Source organism: Lissotriton helveticus, chromosome 5_1 (assembly GCF_964261635.1).
Source record: "Lissotriton helveticus chromosome 5_1, aLisHel1.1, whole genome shotgun sequence".
NCBI classification, from domain to species: domain Eukaryota; kingdom Metazoa; phylum Chordata; class Amphibia; order Caudata; family Salamandridae; genus Lissotriton; species Lissotriton helveticus.
In genome coordinates, this window is record NC_136065.1 from 926,008,115 (window position 1) to 926,025,271 (window position 17,157).

The window sequence follows — 17,157 nt, forward strand, 5'->3', positions numbered from 1 at the left end:
AAAGTATTTAATTAAAACTCTTTGTAGAAAGCATTAGATGAATTAATAACTTGAAGTTAAACAAATGTTTCTGTCAATAGGGAAGAAGCAAGGAATTGGAGATGTCATTTGATTTCTATGGATGCCGTATCCTTTAATTTGATGACAAAGAATGAAGATTACTTTTAGCCATCTCCTTTGTATGGTAATGTCTTCTATCTGATTTCTGTCCTGTATTCACAGCAAAACGTTAGATTCATGTTTGGATCTTTTAGTCAGTGCAATGACCGTCAGCTGCTTCCATATAAATAGGTATTGAAAAAAGCTTTGTGGGATGAGGTTCTTTCAATTGCTCATAAAATGGTGTATGCTGCACAGAGAGCAGGTTGCATGTGTACAATATCAGTAATAAATGTGTAGCTCAATCAACATTGAATAAAAACAATAAATGCAGGGATTTGACACTTTATGGTATTCTTCTGTAGGGTTACATCTGGGGAACCTTTTTGTATTATGTTAGAGAACATTAACATTGATTTTAGTAGACTAGCCAGTGTACCTCAATATATTGCCAAGTCTACTAAAATACATGCTTGTGCATATAGGGGCAATTACGTATGATACGGAAATACATCACTCAGAAATATCCTGTATCTAAGTTTGATGAGTAAGTGTAGAAAACCATGGTCTCTGCTTCTGGATCCGAATAAAATGTTCACTAAATTCGACCTTTTTCTAGACCTTTTGGAAAGCCAAGAATAATTTGTTCAAGTATAGAAAATGTTACTGCCTTGTATGTAATGGAAAGAAAAAGAAAAAAATAAACAATGACTTTACTCAAACCTCACACAGCCATTTTAGTTCTAACATTCTATTAACTCTATACTTAATAATGTTTAAATTTCTTAGTTTATGGACTGGAGAAAATTGATACTTTCTGTTTTTTGTTAGATTCATATTTTCTACTTATACACTACTCTGGCGCTGTTAGAATTCACAATATTGTGATAAGAAATATGGTAATCTCATAAAGAAGTCTAAAAAAATCTGGTGGAACAGGCGACATGCTTCACAAATGTGCAAGAGAAAGAAGAGCAGCATCATATAAATGTACATTTATTATTTAAATTGTTGATGTTTATAGTAGGTTCGAAAAAGGAAATCCCACTAAACACAATAGAGAACACTATACCAACACAACATCATAATCACGATGAAGACGTTAATCTCAAAATGAAAACAGTAATTACAGATGAAATATAGTGACAGCAATATAGCAGAGAAAAAATGCTCTTGTTCATAATGTTTGCGAAACCCAAGTGTAGAACGCACTTGGGACAGAAAAAGAACAAAATCAATGTATTGCCAACAAAACTAATAATAGGGTGAGAGCGTTTACAAATGAATAATGTTTGCGCAAAATTGTGGAAACACACAGTATACTGTGACACACAAAGTTTACAATCTTCTTCCAAATCAGTAACCTTGTAGCAAATCTGTAATTTTAAATGTTTGCAACTGTAGCGGCTCTAAAAGAACTCTGAAATAAGTAACATCACAGCACTTACTGTGTACTTGGAACCTTCAAAGAAAGTGGACAATTCAAGTGTGCATTTTTAGAAATGATTAACAAAGATGGCAGACAGTAGCTGGTGCACAATAATTGGGTCAAGCGCATGCACACAGGGCTCGCCACAGACCATGAGCGCATCTGGATCCAGCTAGCTTGAAAGACAACAAAACCTGAACCACTTCAACTGTTTTTAGGTCTCGCCTATTAATCCCACAAGGGTTAATAGACGAGAGTATAGAGGCTCATTCAAGGTCTGAAACCATCGCACGGATTTCCTACAGTTCGTGTGGTGCACTGGGGCGGACCGCGCGTCCACATTAAAGCCATCAGCCTCCCTCCCACAGGCATCTGAAGCTTCCCCCAGCGTGCGCTCGGCCGCAGGCATTTCTCCTCCCCCCTCTGCTGTTGCTGCCCATGGCCGTACTTTCACTTTCACAGCCGCCAGGCCGTGTCTCGCATTTCTCCTCCCCCCTAATTAGTCACCCCTGCTGTTGCTGCCCACTCACATTCACGGCCGCCAGGCCGTGTCTCGCATTTCTCCTCCTCCCTGCTGTTGCTGTTTTGGTGACACACGTGATGAAAGCTAGCAATGCTGTCATCCTTGGCCTGTACATTGACCAAAGTGAAGTCGGAAGTGGGCTGCAGAATCAAGAAGCTGGGTTCAAATTACCTACAGTACCCCTTTAAACCCAACCTTGCTCACTAGCGCACGTGTTCCAGTCCGTCATGGTAGATTCTCTGTATTTTTCAGTATTCCTTGGGAAAATTAGTCTTAATTTGTCTGCAGAATACAAAAAATACTTTCATGCCCTGGCAATGCCCGAAAGCACTCACAGTAAGCAACACTGTCTCGGAACGGCCCACTTGATGATATCGGCCTGTCATTTGCCGGTTCCAAACCATGCCCTGCTTTAGTAGGCTTCCTGTAGAATGAGCAGGCTCGATCACCCCAGGAAGTTGTGTTGCTTTTTCGCCAGCAAGGCAGCCGATCTTCTTTTTGTTTTCTAAACCTGTTCATTCTGATTCGTTTGATTAGATCAGTAGTTATTTTTTATTAGGCTAAAGGACAATACGTATACTTTGAATGTGAAATGCTTGTGGGCGGGGTGTCATGTTGCAAGATCTTGCTGCCGTTTTTCAGAAAGAAGCAAATTCTTGAGTCTGCTTTCAAGTGATCTGCTGCGGCGGTTCTGTTCTATAGTTAATGCCGTGCATGCTGGATTCCAGAATTAAGGATATATGTACTTGTTTGCTTGGCATGCGACGTATCAAATGTGGAATTAATAGTATCTGCTTTAAGTTTTGTTCTATCTTTCGAGCAGAATAGATCTTTGAAGTTGCATGTTTTAATTGAATCATCTTATTACCCAGTTAACCGCTTCCGCGCGGCGCCGATTCCGCCCCTGTGCTGGACCTTCCAGAACAGGGTGCGGTCGTGACGGAACCATTCCGTCATCAGCACAGCTCAGCCGTGACTGATGACGGAATGGTTCCGTCACAAGCATCGAAGGGGTTAATAGCTCGAAGGTGTGCAAGTACATCAAATTACATTTTCCAAAGGTCCAATTGATAACATGGTCATTGCACGATTTTGAGGATTGGAAGTAGATCCTTTTGACTGCAATCTAATTTTTCTTCCATGGTCTCGTTGCCCTAAATGTCACATGGTAGTGGAGTCATTGGTCCTACAAAGTGGATTCTGTAGTAGGTAACTCGAGTTTGTTTACGGTAACCTAGATATGCCGTTTTGATAAAGAAATGGCGTTGAGCGTATGGCTGTTCACTTGACCAGGTGATTCCTTTCCAGACTTGAGTAAAATGTGACGTGCTCTTTCCAACCATATGTTGACATCAATAGGTAGGTTTGGGTGAGCTGTTCCTATGCTTCAGTGCCAAGTGGAGTAAGAACCTTAAGTATGCCACAAGTTTGTAGGTGACATGTTTCTGAGTTTTTTTTCTCCTGTAGAAGCTCTGCTTTCTACGGGAGTAACTATAATGTATTGTCATATTCCAGTTGGGGCATCTTCGTTCCATGCGGGTGCAGTATAAACTAGCAAGGTTTCAGTGATGCAGATAACGTTGTTTGGTTCTGCCCTCTGTTAGACTCGTTTTTTTGTGCCTTTCTGCCCTCTGTTAGACTCGTTTTTTTGTGCCTTTCTACCCTCTGTTAGACTCGTTTTTCCCTTTTTTTTCTGCCCTTATGCCCTCTGTTAGACTCGTTTTTTGTGCCTTTGTGCCCTCTGTTAGACTCGGTTTTTGTGCCTTTCTGCCCCTGTTAGACTACTTTTTTGTGCCCTTCTGCCCTCTGTTAGACTCGTTTTCCCTTGTTTTTCTGCCCTTCTGCCCTCTGTTAGACTAGTTTTTGTGACTTTCTGCCTTCTGCATCACCACATCATCACTCAGCGCTACCCCAGCATCACTCAGCACCACCATATTATCACTCAGCACCACCACATTATCACTCAGCACCACCACATTATCACTCAGCACCACCACATTATCACTCAGCACCACCACAGCACCACTCAGCACCACCACAGCATCACTCAGCAGCACCACCACAGCATCACTCAGCACCACCACAGCATCACTCAGCAGCACCACCACAGCATCACCCGGCACCATCACAGCGTCACCCAGCACCACCACAGCACCAGTTAGCACCACCACAGCACCACCACAGCACCAGTCAGCACAACCACAGCACCACTCAGCACCACCACAGCACCACTCAGCACCCCCACTCAGCACCACCACATTATCACTCAGCACCACCACATTATCACTCAGCACCACCACATTATCACTCAGCACCACCACATTATCACTCCGCACCACCACAGCACCACTCAGCACCACCACAGCATCACTCAGCACCACCACAGCATCACTCAGCACCACCACAGCACCACTCAGCACTACCACAGCACCACCACAGCACCACTCAGCGCCACCACAGCACCACTCAGCGCCACCACAGAACCACTCAGCACCAGCACAGCACCACCACATTATCACTCCGCACCACCACAGCACCACTCAGCACCACCACAGCACCACCACAGCACCACTCAGCACCACCACAGCATCACTCAGCACCACCACACCACCACTCAGCACCACCACAGCACCACTCAGCGCCACCACAGCACCACTCAGCGCCACCACAGAACCACTCAGCACCAGCACAGCACCACTCAGCGCAACCACAGCATCACTCAGCACAACCACAGCATCACTCAGCGCAACCACAGCATCACTCAGCGCAACCACAGCATCACTCAGCGCAACCACAGCATGACTCAGCGCAACCACAGCATCACTCAGCGCAACCACAGCATCACTCAGCACCACCACAGCATCACTGGTTCAAATATGTTCTCTCAATGTTTCAAGCTTTATTACAAATGTCACAAAAAGATGTTAATATTTCACTTCGGTTCTTGGATTTTCGTCACAATAAAATACACTGAACATAATCTTCACAAAAGTTATTTACAAAAGTTTAAGCTATTGACATTATAAATTACAATCTCTTTTATTTAAGTATTAATTATTTAAAAAAATTAAAAGCCATTGTTATTTGTAAAATCAATACATCTAAGTCACGTAAATACAAAACTTGTTGCATTACAAATGCTATAGGTGTCACATTTGCGAAAGTTATAACTATTGGCATTGTAAATGACAATGCTATTAATTGAGCTATTTTCAAAAATAACACATAAATAAAAAAATTATCATTTACAAGACCAATAGCTCAAAATTTCCTAATGTGAGACCTATTGCATTGCAAATGCTTGTTTGTAGAGGTGAGTTTTCAACTCTTTTCTATATTGAAGCAGCATTGGGCAGACTTTCGCGATTCACGGAAAAAATGGCAAAATCAGCTGATTGCCTCTATGGCCGCAGTATTTTCTATTTTGGCTGCAAAATTGGGTCTTCTGGCAGTCAACAAAAGATTGTGCCTTCTTATTGGCTGTGCGCACACGTCACTACGTGCTGTGCTGTCGTACAGCCATTAAATAGTCATTCTGTGTCAGAATGTGAATATGGTGCTCAAAAATAAAACGCTGACCTCTTTCTTAGATGTAAACAAAACGCTGATGCTTTTGATATGTTGTCTCAAGGAGGAGGAAGCTCTGAATTCAGCAAAGAAATTAAGGTGTTAAAATACACATATTACATAAAAAATGTGTTTTTTTACTCCAGAAGTGTTTATGTCCCTCTGTGTAGTAGATGTCGGACTTTCCCCACAGAGTCGGTGAAACCAGATGTCACGCACCGTTTCCCTTCTAGTGCCCCCCTCAATCCATCAAAGTCAGCGAATGGATGGATGGCCCATTTGGCACTGCCAAGAGCCCCATAATTGATGTAAAATGCTAGAAAATTGAAACTCTTCCTTTCCACGATGCTGAATTAAAAAAACACAATTATGAAAGGCGGTGGAATCAAATTAGGATTGAGGGTGTGGATCTGGGGACAGCACGAGCAGGTGAATATTGTTATCCACACACAATAAAAGAAAATATGTGAATTCTTGGGACACAGAAAACATACGCAGGAATGTGCTCAGTATACTGAATACTAAATGAGGAAAACAGCCTGGGTTAATACCTTAATATATCAAAACGTTTGTTTGCTACTCCCTCCCTCCTCCCATTATTTCCTTTTCCCTGAATAATGGGCTATATATGGGATGGTTTTCTTTAATTGCACAATTGTACCAATTGCTGATTTGTATTTTTATTGTCTGGAAATTGTGTGCACACTTTGAAAAACAGCATGGTCAGACAAGCTCTTCATTACACTAAGAAATAGCCCAGCAGCCCTTATTGTTTTCGCTGTCTGTGCTTGGAGGCAGTACAGAATTACAGAGCCCAATGTTGAGCGCCTCTTTTAGTGGTAGCTGAAACTAAACTGGCACCATTTCTGCCCTCATTCTGCTTCGCTAACCCTGACCCTCAACAGCACTCAGGAATCATCCTAACTGAAAGTTGAGTTTTCCAGTTGTGACTATTTTCTTCATTAAGACTGAGCAGGAGAATGTTGTGTGCCTTCCCTAGATCTCACTTCAGCCCCTCCAGTGCAGTGATCCAAGTGTGCTCTCACTAGGACTTGCTTCAGCTAATCTGCAGGCTCCAGTGCTGTGATACAGTGTGCCATCACTAGGGCTCTCTTCAGCTCAACTGTAGTCTCCAATGCAGTGAACCAGTCTGTCTTCACTAGGTCTCACTTCAGCTCTTCCAGTGCAGTGATCCAGTGTGCCTTCACTAGGTCTCACTTCAGCTCCTTCAGTTCAGTGTCTCGGCAACAATGTGTAGGCCGCAAGGGGGGGGTTATTGTCACCTACAGCTGTGTTGAAGATAAATGCCAAGTTAAGGTGCTATCAGGCACAGTGCTTAATTTGTAAATTAGTAAGTGCCAGGGTCCTGTTCAGGAGGCCACTGCAACTTGCACCACCCATCGCCCCTGCCATAACTGCCAAAACAACTACTAACCATCTCTCTCGCCTACAAGTGCAACAATTCAGATCATTCCTGGTCCCCAAAGCTAAAGGAATGGCTGGGGAGGCAGGAATTAGTCATTTCTAATGTATATTGTATTCATAAGCAGCCGTTGTTCTGCTCATCTCTAAATTAAATGAGTAGTGCCACCATATGGCAGACTGTCATAAGTGTGGTGTTGAAAATTAAGTGCTGTGCTGAGTACTGGAAAACAAATTAAGTGCTGGTGCCGAGCACCGGAAACCACCAGCTCAGATTAAGCACTGATCGGACGGTGGTACGCACGTGTTCTCGATGTGTTCAGATGATGCCCTTCTCTATGTCAGGGACCCAGAAGGGGCGATCCAGGCAGTTTGGGACATACTAGATTCGTTAGGATCTTCCTCTGGCCTCCATATTAATTCCCAGAAGACTATACTGTTCCAGCTCGCAGCAATTGGCGAAGGTGAAGCGTCAGGATTTCCCTGCCCTTGGCATGGACTTGAGGTGTGATCGATTCCGTTACCTTGGTATACAGGTTGCCCATCAGCAGGAGTCCCAGTTTGAAATGAACATGGGGAAGGTCCTCACAGGGTTACGGGCATCGATAGCATTCTGGAATAGTTTGCCGCTGTTGGTTATGGGGAGAGTGGCAGTTTCCAAGATGGTGCTTCTGCCTCGCTGTCTCTATGTGCTCCAGAACTCCTTTTGTAAAATCCATAAGTCTACGTTTGATGCTCTGAATTGTCTCTTGGTCTCCTTAGTATGGGTTGGTAAATGGAGCAGGGCCAGGCAGGAGTCGCTCAAGATGGACATGGAGGGGGCGGTCTAGGGCTAACGGACCTACGATTATATTACATGGCTGGATTATTGCAATATGCAGCGCAATGTTGCATGGCGGTACGAACAGTCGAGATGGACCTCCTAGGGAGATGGAATGAGGGGATGCAACTACAAAGGTTTGTAATGATGGGCACAAAGGACCCTAAAGACTGCCCGCACATAATTCGGCGAATTGCGGAAGTTTGGGAACAGGCAGTGGTAATAGTTTTCCGCAAGGCTCCGTACGCTAAAGCACTACCCCTCCGTTGGCTGAAGGGATTTCGGAATATTCAGGAGACCATGGATATCTCGAGGTGGTATGAGGGGGATGTGAGTCTGCGGGAGATCAGTATCAGAATGAGACGTTCAAGACCGTTAGTGAGGCTCAGGACAGGTTCCAGGTGCCGCTGGGGCATTTATTTTACAGTATGCTAAAATACTGCATATTGTGCGCGAGATGTGGACCACCTTCCCGGACGAACCGAAGGAGTCCTGTACGTTGATGACAATGCTGGACCCAGGCTCTAGCAGGGATCTCATCTCGCGCATATATAAAGCGCTGAAGGAGGATCGGGGATCTAACCTCGGCACGCTCCGAGCGAGGTGGGATGATGACTTGACAGTCCCACTAACGGATGGTGAGTGGAGGAGAGCGCTGGCACAGGTAGCAGATGCAAAAATCAATGTGCGGTTCAAGCTTATTCATTTTTATTATTTACACTGCACGTATTTGACTCCACAGCGCTGTGCACGGTTCACGCCAGGGTTGTCCTCTTCATATCTGCACTGTGGCGTAGACCCCGCCACGTTTATACCTATGACCTGGAGCGGTTTACGACTCCAACAATATTGGACCCAGGTGGTGCAATCTCTTTGCACAGCAACAACGGTGCAAATTGAACCTTCCATAAAACATTGCATCCTGGAGGTCCTTCCAAAATCCAAGAAGGGGACTAGGATGCGATACAAATCGCACTATTAGGCCTGGTCCCAGCAAAAAGACGGATAGCGATCCACTGGATACGTCTTGCCCCCCCACGTGGGATAGATGGAGGGATGATTTGCGTGAGTGGGTTGTGGCTGAGGAATATTGTCTTAGATTAGTACGACCTGATGAGAATGCAGAGATATATTTGAATGGGGCCAAATGTTGACTGCAGTGTCTGCAGCAATAACACAAAATGAGGATGAAAACACACAAAGTTCACCATCCACCCAGCCCACATCGCAACCCAATGCAACAACAACGTAAGTGCCCTCTCGCACAATATTTTACGTGTATTACAAACTAGCCACAGATACACTGCCAGATTGACCCTATCAGGAAACAGCAATACGTGCTGGTCACTGCCAGGGGAGGGATGGGACAGGGGTGGGGGAATTGTGTTTCTCTTTATTATTATTATTATTATTATTATTGTTATTGTTTATATGTTTGAGCGTTAGTTCAAAATGCACTGCTCCACAAAGCCATTTGACTCACAGGTATGGAGGGCGAAGGAAAAACTGAAGTCCTGTCATGTCATTACTTGATTGCAACAACACAATTTAGTTGAGATGTAAATGTATGTGCATGATAACTGTTACAGATATCCTTGATGCAGTGCTAAATAAAAAATAAGAAAAAAAAGCACTGATCGGGAGAGAATGGAATAACAGCAAACCGTGGTATAGGCTTGTAAACTGGATAAGTGGCGGGAGAGTGGAAGGGTTGATGCCAGGGTAGGGATGTCTGCACCCTGTTCTGGGGCGAGAGTAGACAGGAAGCAGCGTTGGGCACCAACACATCCTCTCTCTTCTTGTTTCGGGGCCCAGCAGGGGTGCATTTAGTCTTGCAAGAGTGTCTTAGACTCTCGGGGGCACACCAATTTAAAAGTAGATAGTTATGATTGGTCCTAGGATCTTTATTTCCCTCGGGCCATCTCACTCCTGCGGAAGTCAGAGTCCCGCAAGTTCTTTGATTGGCTGCCAGCAACATGAGTTTAATGTTGCTGCCAGCCATTACATGACTCAGGGACTTAGCATAGTAAAAAAATACTCTCAGACAGTTTAAACATGCCTATTTGAAAGTGGAATACTTTGCTAAAACCGTTTCAATTGATTTAAGACTGAAATGGAATGATTGCGAGTAAAATAAAGTGCCGCAATAATGCACTAAATGTCAATATTTGTGCCGCAAAATCTGAATTTTTGTGCCGCAAAATTTGCAAATCTATGCCGCAGAGTCCTGGGGGGTCTGATTTGGGACTGTTCTAATGGATCCAGGATGTTGTTCCTGATCCAGGGTGCATAGATGGTGTTAGATCTGGTGTCCATGGCATGGTTTTCCCTGTAACTTTTTGCTTTCAGGCGTCCTGTTTTGCTGACTTAGTTTTTGCTTGTCTTAGAACTCTGCACATTTTACCACTGCTAACCAGTACTAAAGGGCTTGGGCTCTCTCCTTAAAACATGGTAAGATTGGCTTTTACCCACTCAACAGACATTGTTATGTACTTGTAAGTCTCTAGTAAGGTGGCACCGCTTGTACCAAGGGTCTGTAAATTAATTGCTACTAGTGGGCCAGTAGCACTGATTGTGCCACCCACTTAAGTAGCACTTTGAACATTTCTGAGGTCTGCCATTGCCGCCTGTGTGTGCAGTTTTAAACTGCCATTTCAGCCTGGCAAACCAAATCTTTTTCCAGGCCCAAACCTTCCCATTTAATAAATATAAGCAAACCCTAAGGTAAGCCCTTGACAGCCCAGAGAGAAGAAAACAATGTATTTTAAAAGTAGACATGTACTTTCAAGTTTTACATGTCCGGGTAGTGAAAACCCTTGAATTCGTTTTACACTATTGCAAAGGCTACTAGGATAACACTGGGGTTACCTTATATCATTTTGTAAACTGTAACCTCAAATTGGGTACAGGTAACTCATTCATGTTTGGTGTCTTTGAATTGTAATGAAAAATCCTAATTCATAGTGAAGTCAGATGTAAAATTACCATTTTTAAAATGCCACTTTTAGAAAGTTGGCATTTTCCTGCCTTAGCCATTTGGTCCTGCATCCTTTTTCTGGGTCATATGACTGGGTGTGGTTGACAGTTGGGTTTTGTGTATTCCTTCTAGACAGCCTAGGGAGCTTAGGTGTTCATGGATGGGCCATCAATGGTAGGATGGGAGGGAGGAATTGGAATCTCCCCCCACTTACACCTGAATAGGCTGTGACCTACCTCCACCTAAAGAGCTGCATACCCCCTGTAGTTACTCTGGTGCCAAGGCCAGGAAGGTCGGGCACCTGTGCACTTCAAAGGCATGCCTCTAAAAGCTTCTCCCACTTCAAAGGCAGGACTGGGTGTCCTTTTTGGACCTCAGACACCAACTCTTCAGTTGACTTCTGGAACTGTGGATACTTTGCTAGGAGCAAGGGCTGCTGAAAGGGCGGCTACTCTGCTGGACTGCTACTCTGAAGCACCGCTGCCCTGCTGTGCTGACCTGCTGCCCCCTGTTTGGGTGAGAAGAACTAGCCCTGCATCTATTAAACCCAGGACCCCAAAGTAACTCTGAGGGCTAGTTGGCTGGCCTCCTGACTTGAGCCTCAGGGACAGAAGACTCCTATAGACTCGACCCCAGCACCCGGAATCTGTGAGTCTGTCCCGGCAACTGGTGTCACTACAGTCTTGGACCCTTGGAAATGGGCTTAAGGTGCTCTGCCAACCTCTGTAGACCCTGTGGAGCCTACCCATCTACACTGTGTGCCCCAAACCTGAGCAGAACCCACACATTGCTACTGATGCATGGATCTCCACCATCGCAGTCCTACATCACAGCCCGCTGCCTCTCCGGAACGTCCGCTACACGACTTATCCTTGGAGCAGGCCCACATATCCCTCACTGACTGCAGCCTTGACGCCGACGACAGACTCCGCATCGCAGCCTCACAGCTCTTCAGACTCTGCATCGCCACTGTTGCCCAACTCATCTTTGATGCCCAATTTCGCATTGCAATCCCTTGTCAACGGAATCCTCGATGACTACGCAGGACCTCTCATCGGAGTCTCGTCACATCTTGGAACTGACATATCACTTTGACTGTGCGATGCATCTGTAACACAGGCCCTCACAATGCTCCGCAACCCAGCATTTAAGGTACTTTGTGCAGCAGGCCAAGTGTGGTCCGTGCAGGCGCCCCGCTCCCTATCGCTGTTAGCCTGAGTTTGTAGCTTTACCCCCGTCCGGAGCAACCAGCTATCAAGATTTGCCACTCTGTGCTTTTTGGTGCAATTTTTAATGACATCTTTAATGTTGCTTATCTCTGGTTCTACTAATTCGATGTTTGCCATTTTGGTCTTGTATTATTTATTAAAAATTACTTTATTTTTATAAGTGATCTGGGATCCTTTTTATGTGTTTTTTTTCATTTTATTATTGTTTGAAGTGTTGCACGAATGTCCTACATATTGCTTCTAAGTTAAGTCTGACTGCTCTGTGCCAAGAAGGTTGTGCACAGGTCAATTTGGTATTGACTTGTGTCTCTCCCCGACAAGGATTTTGGTTGCTACTTGACCAGTCAACCAACAACCCAAATGTTTACAGACGGAAAATGCTTACTGCCTTGTTATTTTTTTTTAACACCACTTATTTTGCAGGCTGATTCTGTCCTGAGTGCTGATAATGCCAGGAACCGCTAAGGACTGTAAGCTTATCTGCAAGATAAGCTGGGTGGAGGGGTGGGGGGGGGCTAGTCGTGATGGCATTGTAAAAGATGTAGCTGATTTTGAAGATCATGTGGGTAGGCAAGGAAGGGTAGCTAGTGGAGTTCCATCAGGATGGGGGTGATGTGATCATATTTACTCAGACACCGGATGCAGCGTGTAGAAGGCCTTTACATGGTGCCAATGTGGAGTCTGGCAGGCCATAGGGCATGGCGTTACCACCATCCAGATGCAAGAGTATGAGGACTTGAACACCAGTTCCTAAGCCGCTTTTTGGAAGAAATGTTTTCCCTTTCTTTAGAAGAGAAAGCTGGTACCAGGCTGTCTTTGTATTTTTGGCAGTGTGTTACTTGAGGGTGAGGTTGGGGTCCAGGGTGAAGCCAAGTGACTTGGCATTCGATGAAAGTTGAAGTTCAAAGCCATTGAGGCTTGTGTAAATGAGCCACGTTTTTACTGTTTCTTAGTTGTTCATGGCAAAGACTTGGAAATCTCTCTTGGTTGGGTTGAGCTTCAGTAAGGAGCTGGACATCCAAGTCTGGATGATATGCCGGCAGTGTTCGAGCCACTACATGTCTGATGCAGAGGATACTTTAAAACAGAGTAGTGTATCATCTGCATATTAGTGAATCTTGATGCTGTTACCTGCCAGTTGATCACCAAGCAGCTCCATGTAGAGGTTGAAGTTGACGGGACACTTGACTGGAGGGCTCCATAGGTGATGGCAGTCTTTTGGGACCTGGAGGTGCCCAAATGAGCAAACTGGTGTTGGTTGGAAAGGTGGGAGAATTGCAGAGGAATCCTATTTGAGGCTCCAGGGTGGGTATGAGGGTAGTGTGGTCAACTGGGTCAAAGGTAGCTGAGAGGTCTAGCAAGATCAGGAGGCAGGGATCATCTTCATCTGTGGCCAACATGGCATTGTCTATGATGCGTAAGGTAGTAGAATTCTTGCTGCAGTGTGATGTGACACCAGACTTTTAGTCATGCAAGAGGTAGTTAGCATTCAGCAGATATTTGCAACCATCTGCAGTCATTGAGTTTGTTCTTCAGGCAGCCTGCCTGTAGGTTTCTAAGCAAACAAGGACAGAAACAGGGCAGACCAACAGAACCTTCAAACTTGCACTTGCCAGAAAAAAATGGAAATGGACAGCCTGTAGCTCCACGGTCTGGATACACTAACAACACTGGGTCCATGCAGATTCTAGTCCGAAAGATGTTCACTGAGCTCCTGGGCAGTTCCAGCATGTATGCGCAAAGCCATGCACTCACGCAGGTGCCCACTGCCAGTTGGTGTCGCACTAATTCCTCCATTTTAAAATTCCAGCTGACCAAAGTGGGTCACAGTTTCCAGCATCAGAGAGGAGCCTGAAAGATGCCCTCCCCAGAATTCATGGCTAGGGCCTCTGTCTACATGCAGAGTCTCATGTACACACTCCAGGGGGATATTGTGGCAAGAAACTACGTGGATTCCCTATACCCAGGGCTGGTAAAAAAAAAAAGCAGAAAAGGGCTATAGTTGTGAGGGAAGTGTTTAAGCAGAAAAGGGCTATAGATGTGTGGGAAGGGTTTGTCCTCTGTGGACAACACTAATCTTTCATCTTGCAAAAGCTGTTCCTGGTCTGGATTATGTTTTCACAATAAACTATGGGTAACCCTCATGTCAAATCAAATCAAATATAGCTTTATTCGATTTTTTGATAAAATCATAAAAGCAAACAAATACATTTTCACATCAAATTTTTAAAAATTTATCCCCAACGAATTTATAAGACTCAATAGAGCAATTTTACAAGTAATAAAAGTCAATGGTGAAATTACAATAATAGACCTCATGTAAAAACGTATGGAAAAGTTAAAAACATGTAAGGGTTACGTCATAGAACTTCTATGTTTCATCACTGACATTAAAAAACGGGAAACAACAAAAGTGACATATACCTCATCTAACAATAGGAGTTTTTCATAGGCGTTTTTACATGTTCTTATGCCCCAATGTTTTAAAAGTGGTAATAAGTACAATTTTCTTGGGGCAGAGTAAAAGGCACAAAAGAACATAATATGGATATTGCTTTGTGATGAGTGGTCATCACATGGGCAAATTAGGTTCGGGACAGTCCATTCATTTTGTTTTGGGAAAGTAACCATGCGAAAAAAGGTGCCGAGACGCAGCCTGGTAAGAAGCATGCGACAATAAGGTGACGTTTCGGTCCTGAGATACAATTGCAGACCTTCAGTGGGAGTAATTCTTTGATAACTCAAGGTGGTATTTTTGAGTTTCTCTGCATCCCATCTAACGCCCTCCAGGTGGGTAATTAGAAGTTTTTTGAGGGACGACCTAGACAGGTTTTCTAAAGACTCTGGGTCATCATAATATTCAGGACGGCCAATCTTGGCAAACATCCATCGTACATGACACAACCATTTTATTTTTGATACAGCGTCCAAGTTCATGCAGTCCGTGATAAGTTCTCTGTTAAGTTGGCATTCCCTGGTGGTCCAAATTTTATGCCAAAGTAAACACGGTGACAGCTTTATGGAATCACTGAGGTATTTGAGGCCAGTCTCAATGTGAGTAATAAAGGTTGAAGTAGATTTACTCACCCCCAATAAATAACGAATAAAAAGATTCTCACAAATCTGGAGTGAGGTCACATCTTCAAAGCCCCATAAGCCTGCTCCATAGGTAACTGTCGCTACACACTTTGCTTGATAAATCTGTATCATTTCAGCGGTCGGTTTGCCCCCAATTTTCGTTGCAAAAGTTCTCAGGGCACCAATAGCACGAGTGAAAGCAAGCCTCCTAGCCGAAACTGCATTTTTCCAGGCTCCTTTTCTGTCAAAGACAACCCCCAGATAACAGAAGGTGTCTGTGGTCTCAATTCTTTGTCCGTCAAGGTATATCGAGCATTGTGGCCTTTTGCTCTTTCTGGTACACGGCATAGAGAAAGTTTTTGAGATGTTTACTTTCAAGTGTCTTTGCCCCATATAGGACGTAAATTCTCTTACCGCTCTCTGCAACCCTAGCCTAGTCCTCGACATAATAGCCGCATCATCGGCGTATAATAGGATGGGTACAGGCCTACCATTGACGGCTGGATAGTCGATCTGGAGCTTTATCAAATGGTCTACCACAGAATTTATATAGAAACTGAATAGAAGGGGCGCAAGTATACAGCCTTGTCTGACCCCTCTATTTATAGAAAATTTCTGTGTACATTGCCCCTGGGTCCCGAACCTCACCCTAGCACCAGCATCTCTATAAAGTTCCTTAATAAATGTCACAATAGTGGGATCCACCCCAATATGCTCCAAAGTTGACCAAAGCTGCAAATGATCCACACAATCAAATGCTGAGCTGAGGTCAACAAATGTAACATACAAGTCCCCTTTTTTAGCCTCAATGTATTTTGACATTAATAAGGACAGGTTTAGACATTGCTCCTGGGTTCCCAATCCCTTTCGGAATCCATATTGGAAATCCGAAATAACCTTGTTTTCCGTCTCCCAGTGCTGTATCCTTTTTAGTACGATCCTTCCTGCAATTTTCATAAGACCGTCCAATAAGGATATGGGACGGTAGCAAGCCGGATCGTCCCTGTTTCCCTTTTTAAAAATGGGGACTACAATGGCATCTGACCAGGTGTTAATTAGGCCACATTTGTTTCCCATATTCAGGACGTTCGTTAAAAGGGGTACCCAGAATTCCAAATTTGTTTTATAGGCATCCACTGGTGTATAATCAGGACCAGGAGCTTTCCCTGAAGGACTTTCCCTGATTGCATGTTCAACTTCTAGGGTGGTAAAGACCAGATCAATTGGATACGGCAAGGCTGGGGGATCACTTGGCTGCTTTTCTCGGGTGGGATTATTTGGGAGTAAAAGTGCCTTTTGTTGGTTCGTATTGTTTCCCTGTAGGTTACTATAAAGTTTCCCGTAGTGTTCCACCCAGAGGTCTGCTGTAATAGCCACATCTATACAGTTATCAGTGTGTTTATCATTATATACTGATCTGATCACTTTCCAGAAAAGGTTAGTGTCCTTATTCCTGGCAGCTTCTCCCAGTGCTTCCCAGGCTTCTTTTTTCATCATTAATTTCCTACGGTTAATTTGTCTCCTGTACTCTCGTCTAGCCTCAGAGATCTGGGCCCTATTTTTCGGCATGGCGTTTGAGACTTTCTTCAGTTTCTTTAAGGCAGCTGTGCACCCAGAGTCAAACCACCCCGAAGCACATTTCCCCTTCTTTTTGTGGACCTTAGTTAGAGCACTTTTTATGTACTCCTGTATTTTAGTGAAAGCTGCCATAATCACCTTAGGTTCCACATCTTCTTCCAAGCAGACAAAAATATCTGCAAAACAGGATGATATTAAATTATGGAAGAAGATTGTGGGGTTCAACTTCTCCCACTTAAGGACGTAACCATTTATCTTTGTTAAAGTCACCTCCAATGGATACAGTCGGCCACTAAATTCCTTTGTTTTCTCCAGTTGAAGTCTAACCCCAAAAATAATCGGGTAGTGGTCGCTCATTGGATCATCCCCTATCTCCCAAGAAGTTATAAAATTGGGCGAAATGGGGGATATCAGTGCAAAATCTATTGTAGTTTC

The 17,157-nt window shown here is 44.2% G+C and overlaps 1 protein-coding gene across 3 annotated transcripts in view; it reads left to right on the forward strand.

Moving 5' to 3' along the window:
- LOC144754997 (protein FRA10AC1) overlaps positions 1-17,157 on the forward strand; it is a 312,415-nt gene that overhangs the window by 96,614 nt on the left and 198,644 nt on the right. For all 3 annotated transcript variants that reach the window (XM_078643391.1, XM_078643392.1, XM_078643393.1), the window contains exon 5: positions 81-126. In XM_078643391.1, coding sequence (XP_078499517.1) covers positions 81-126 — 46 coding nt within the window. The remainder of the gene's footprint in view (positions 1-80; positions 127-17,157) is intronic.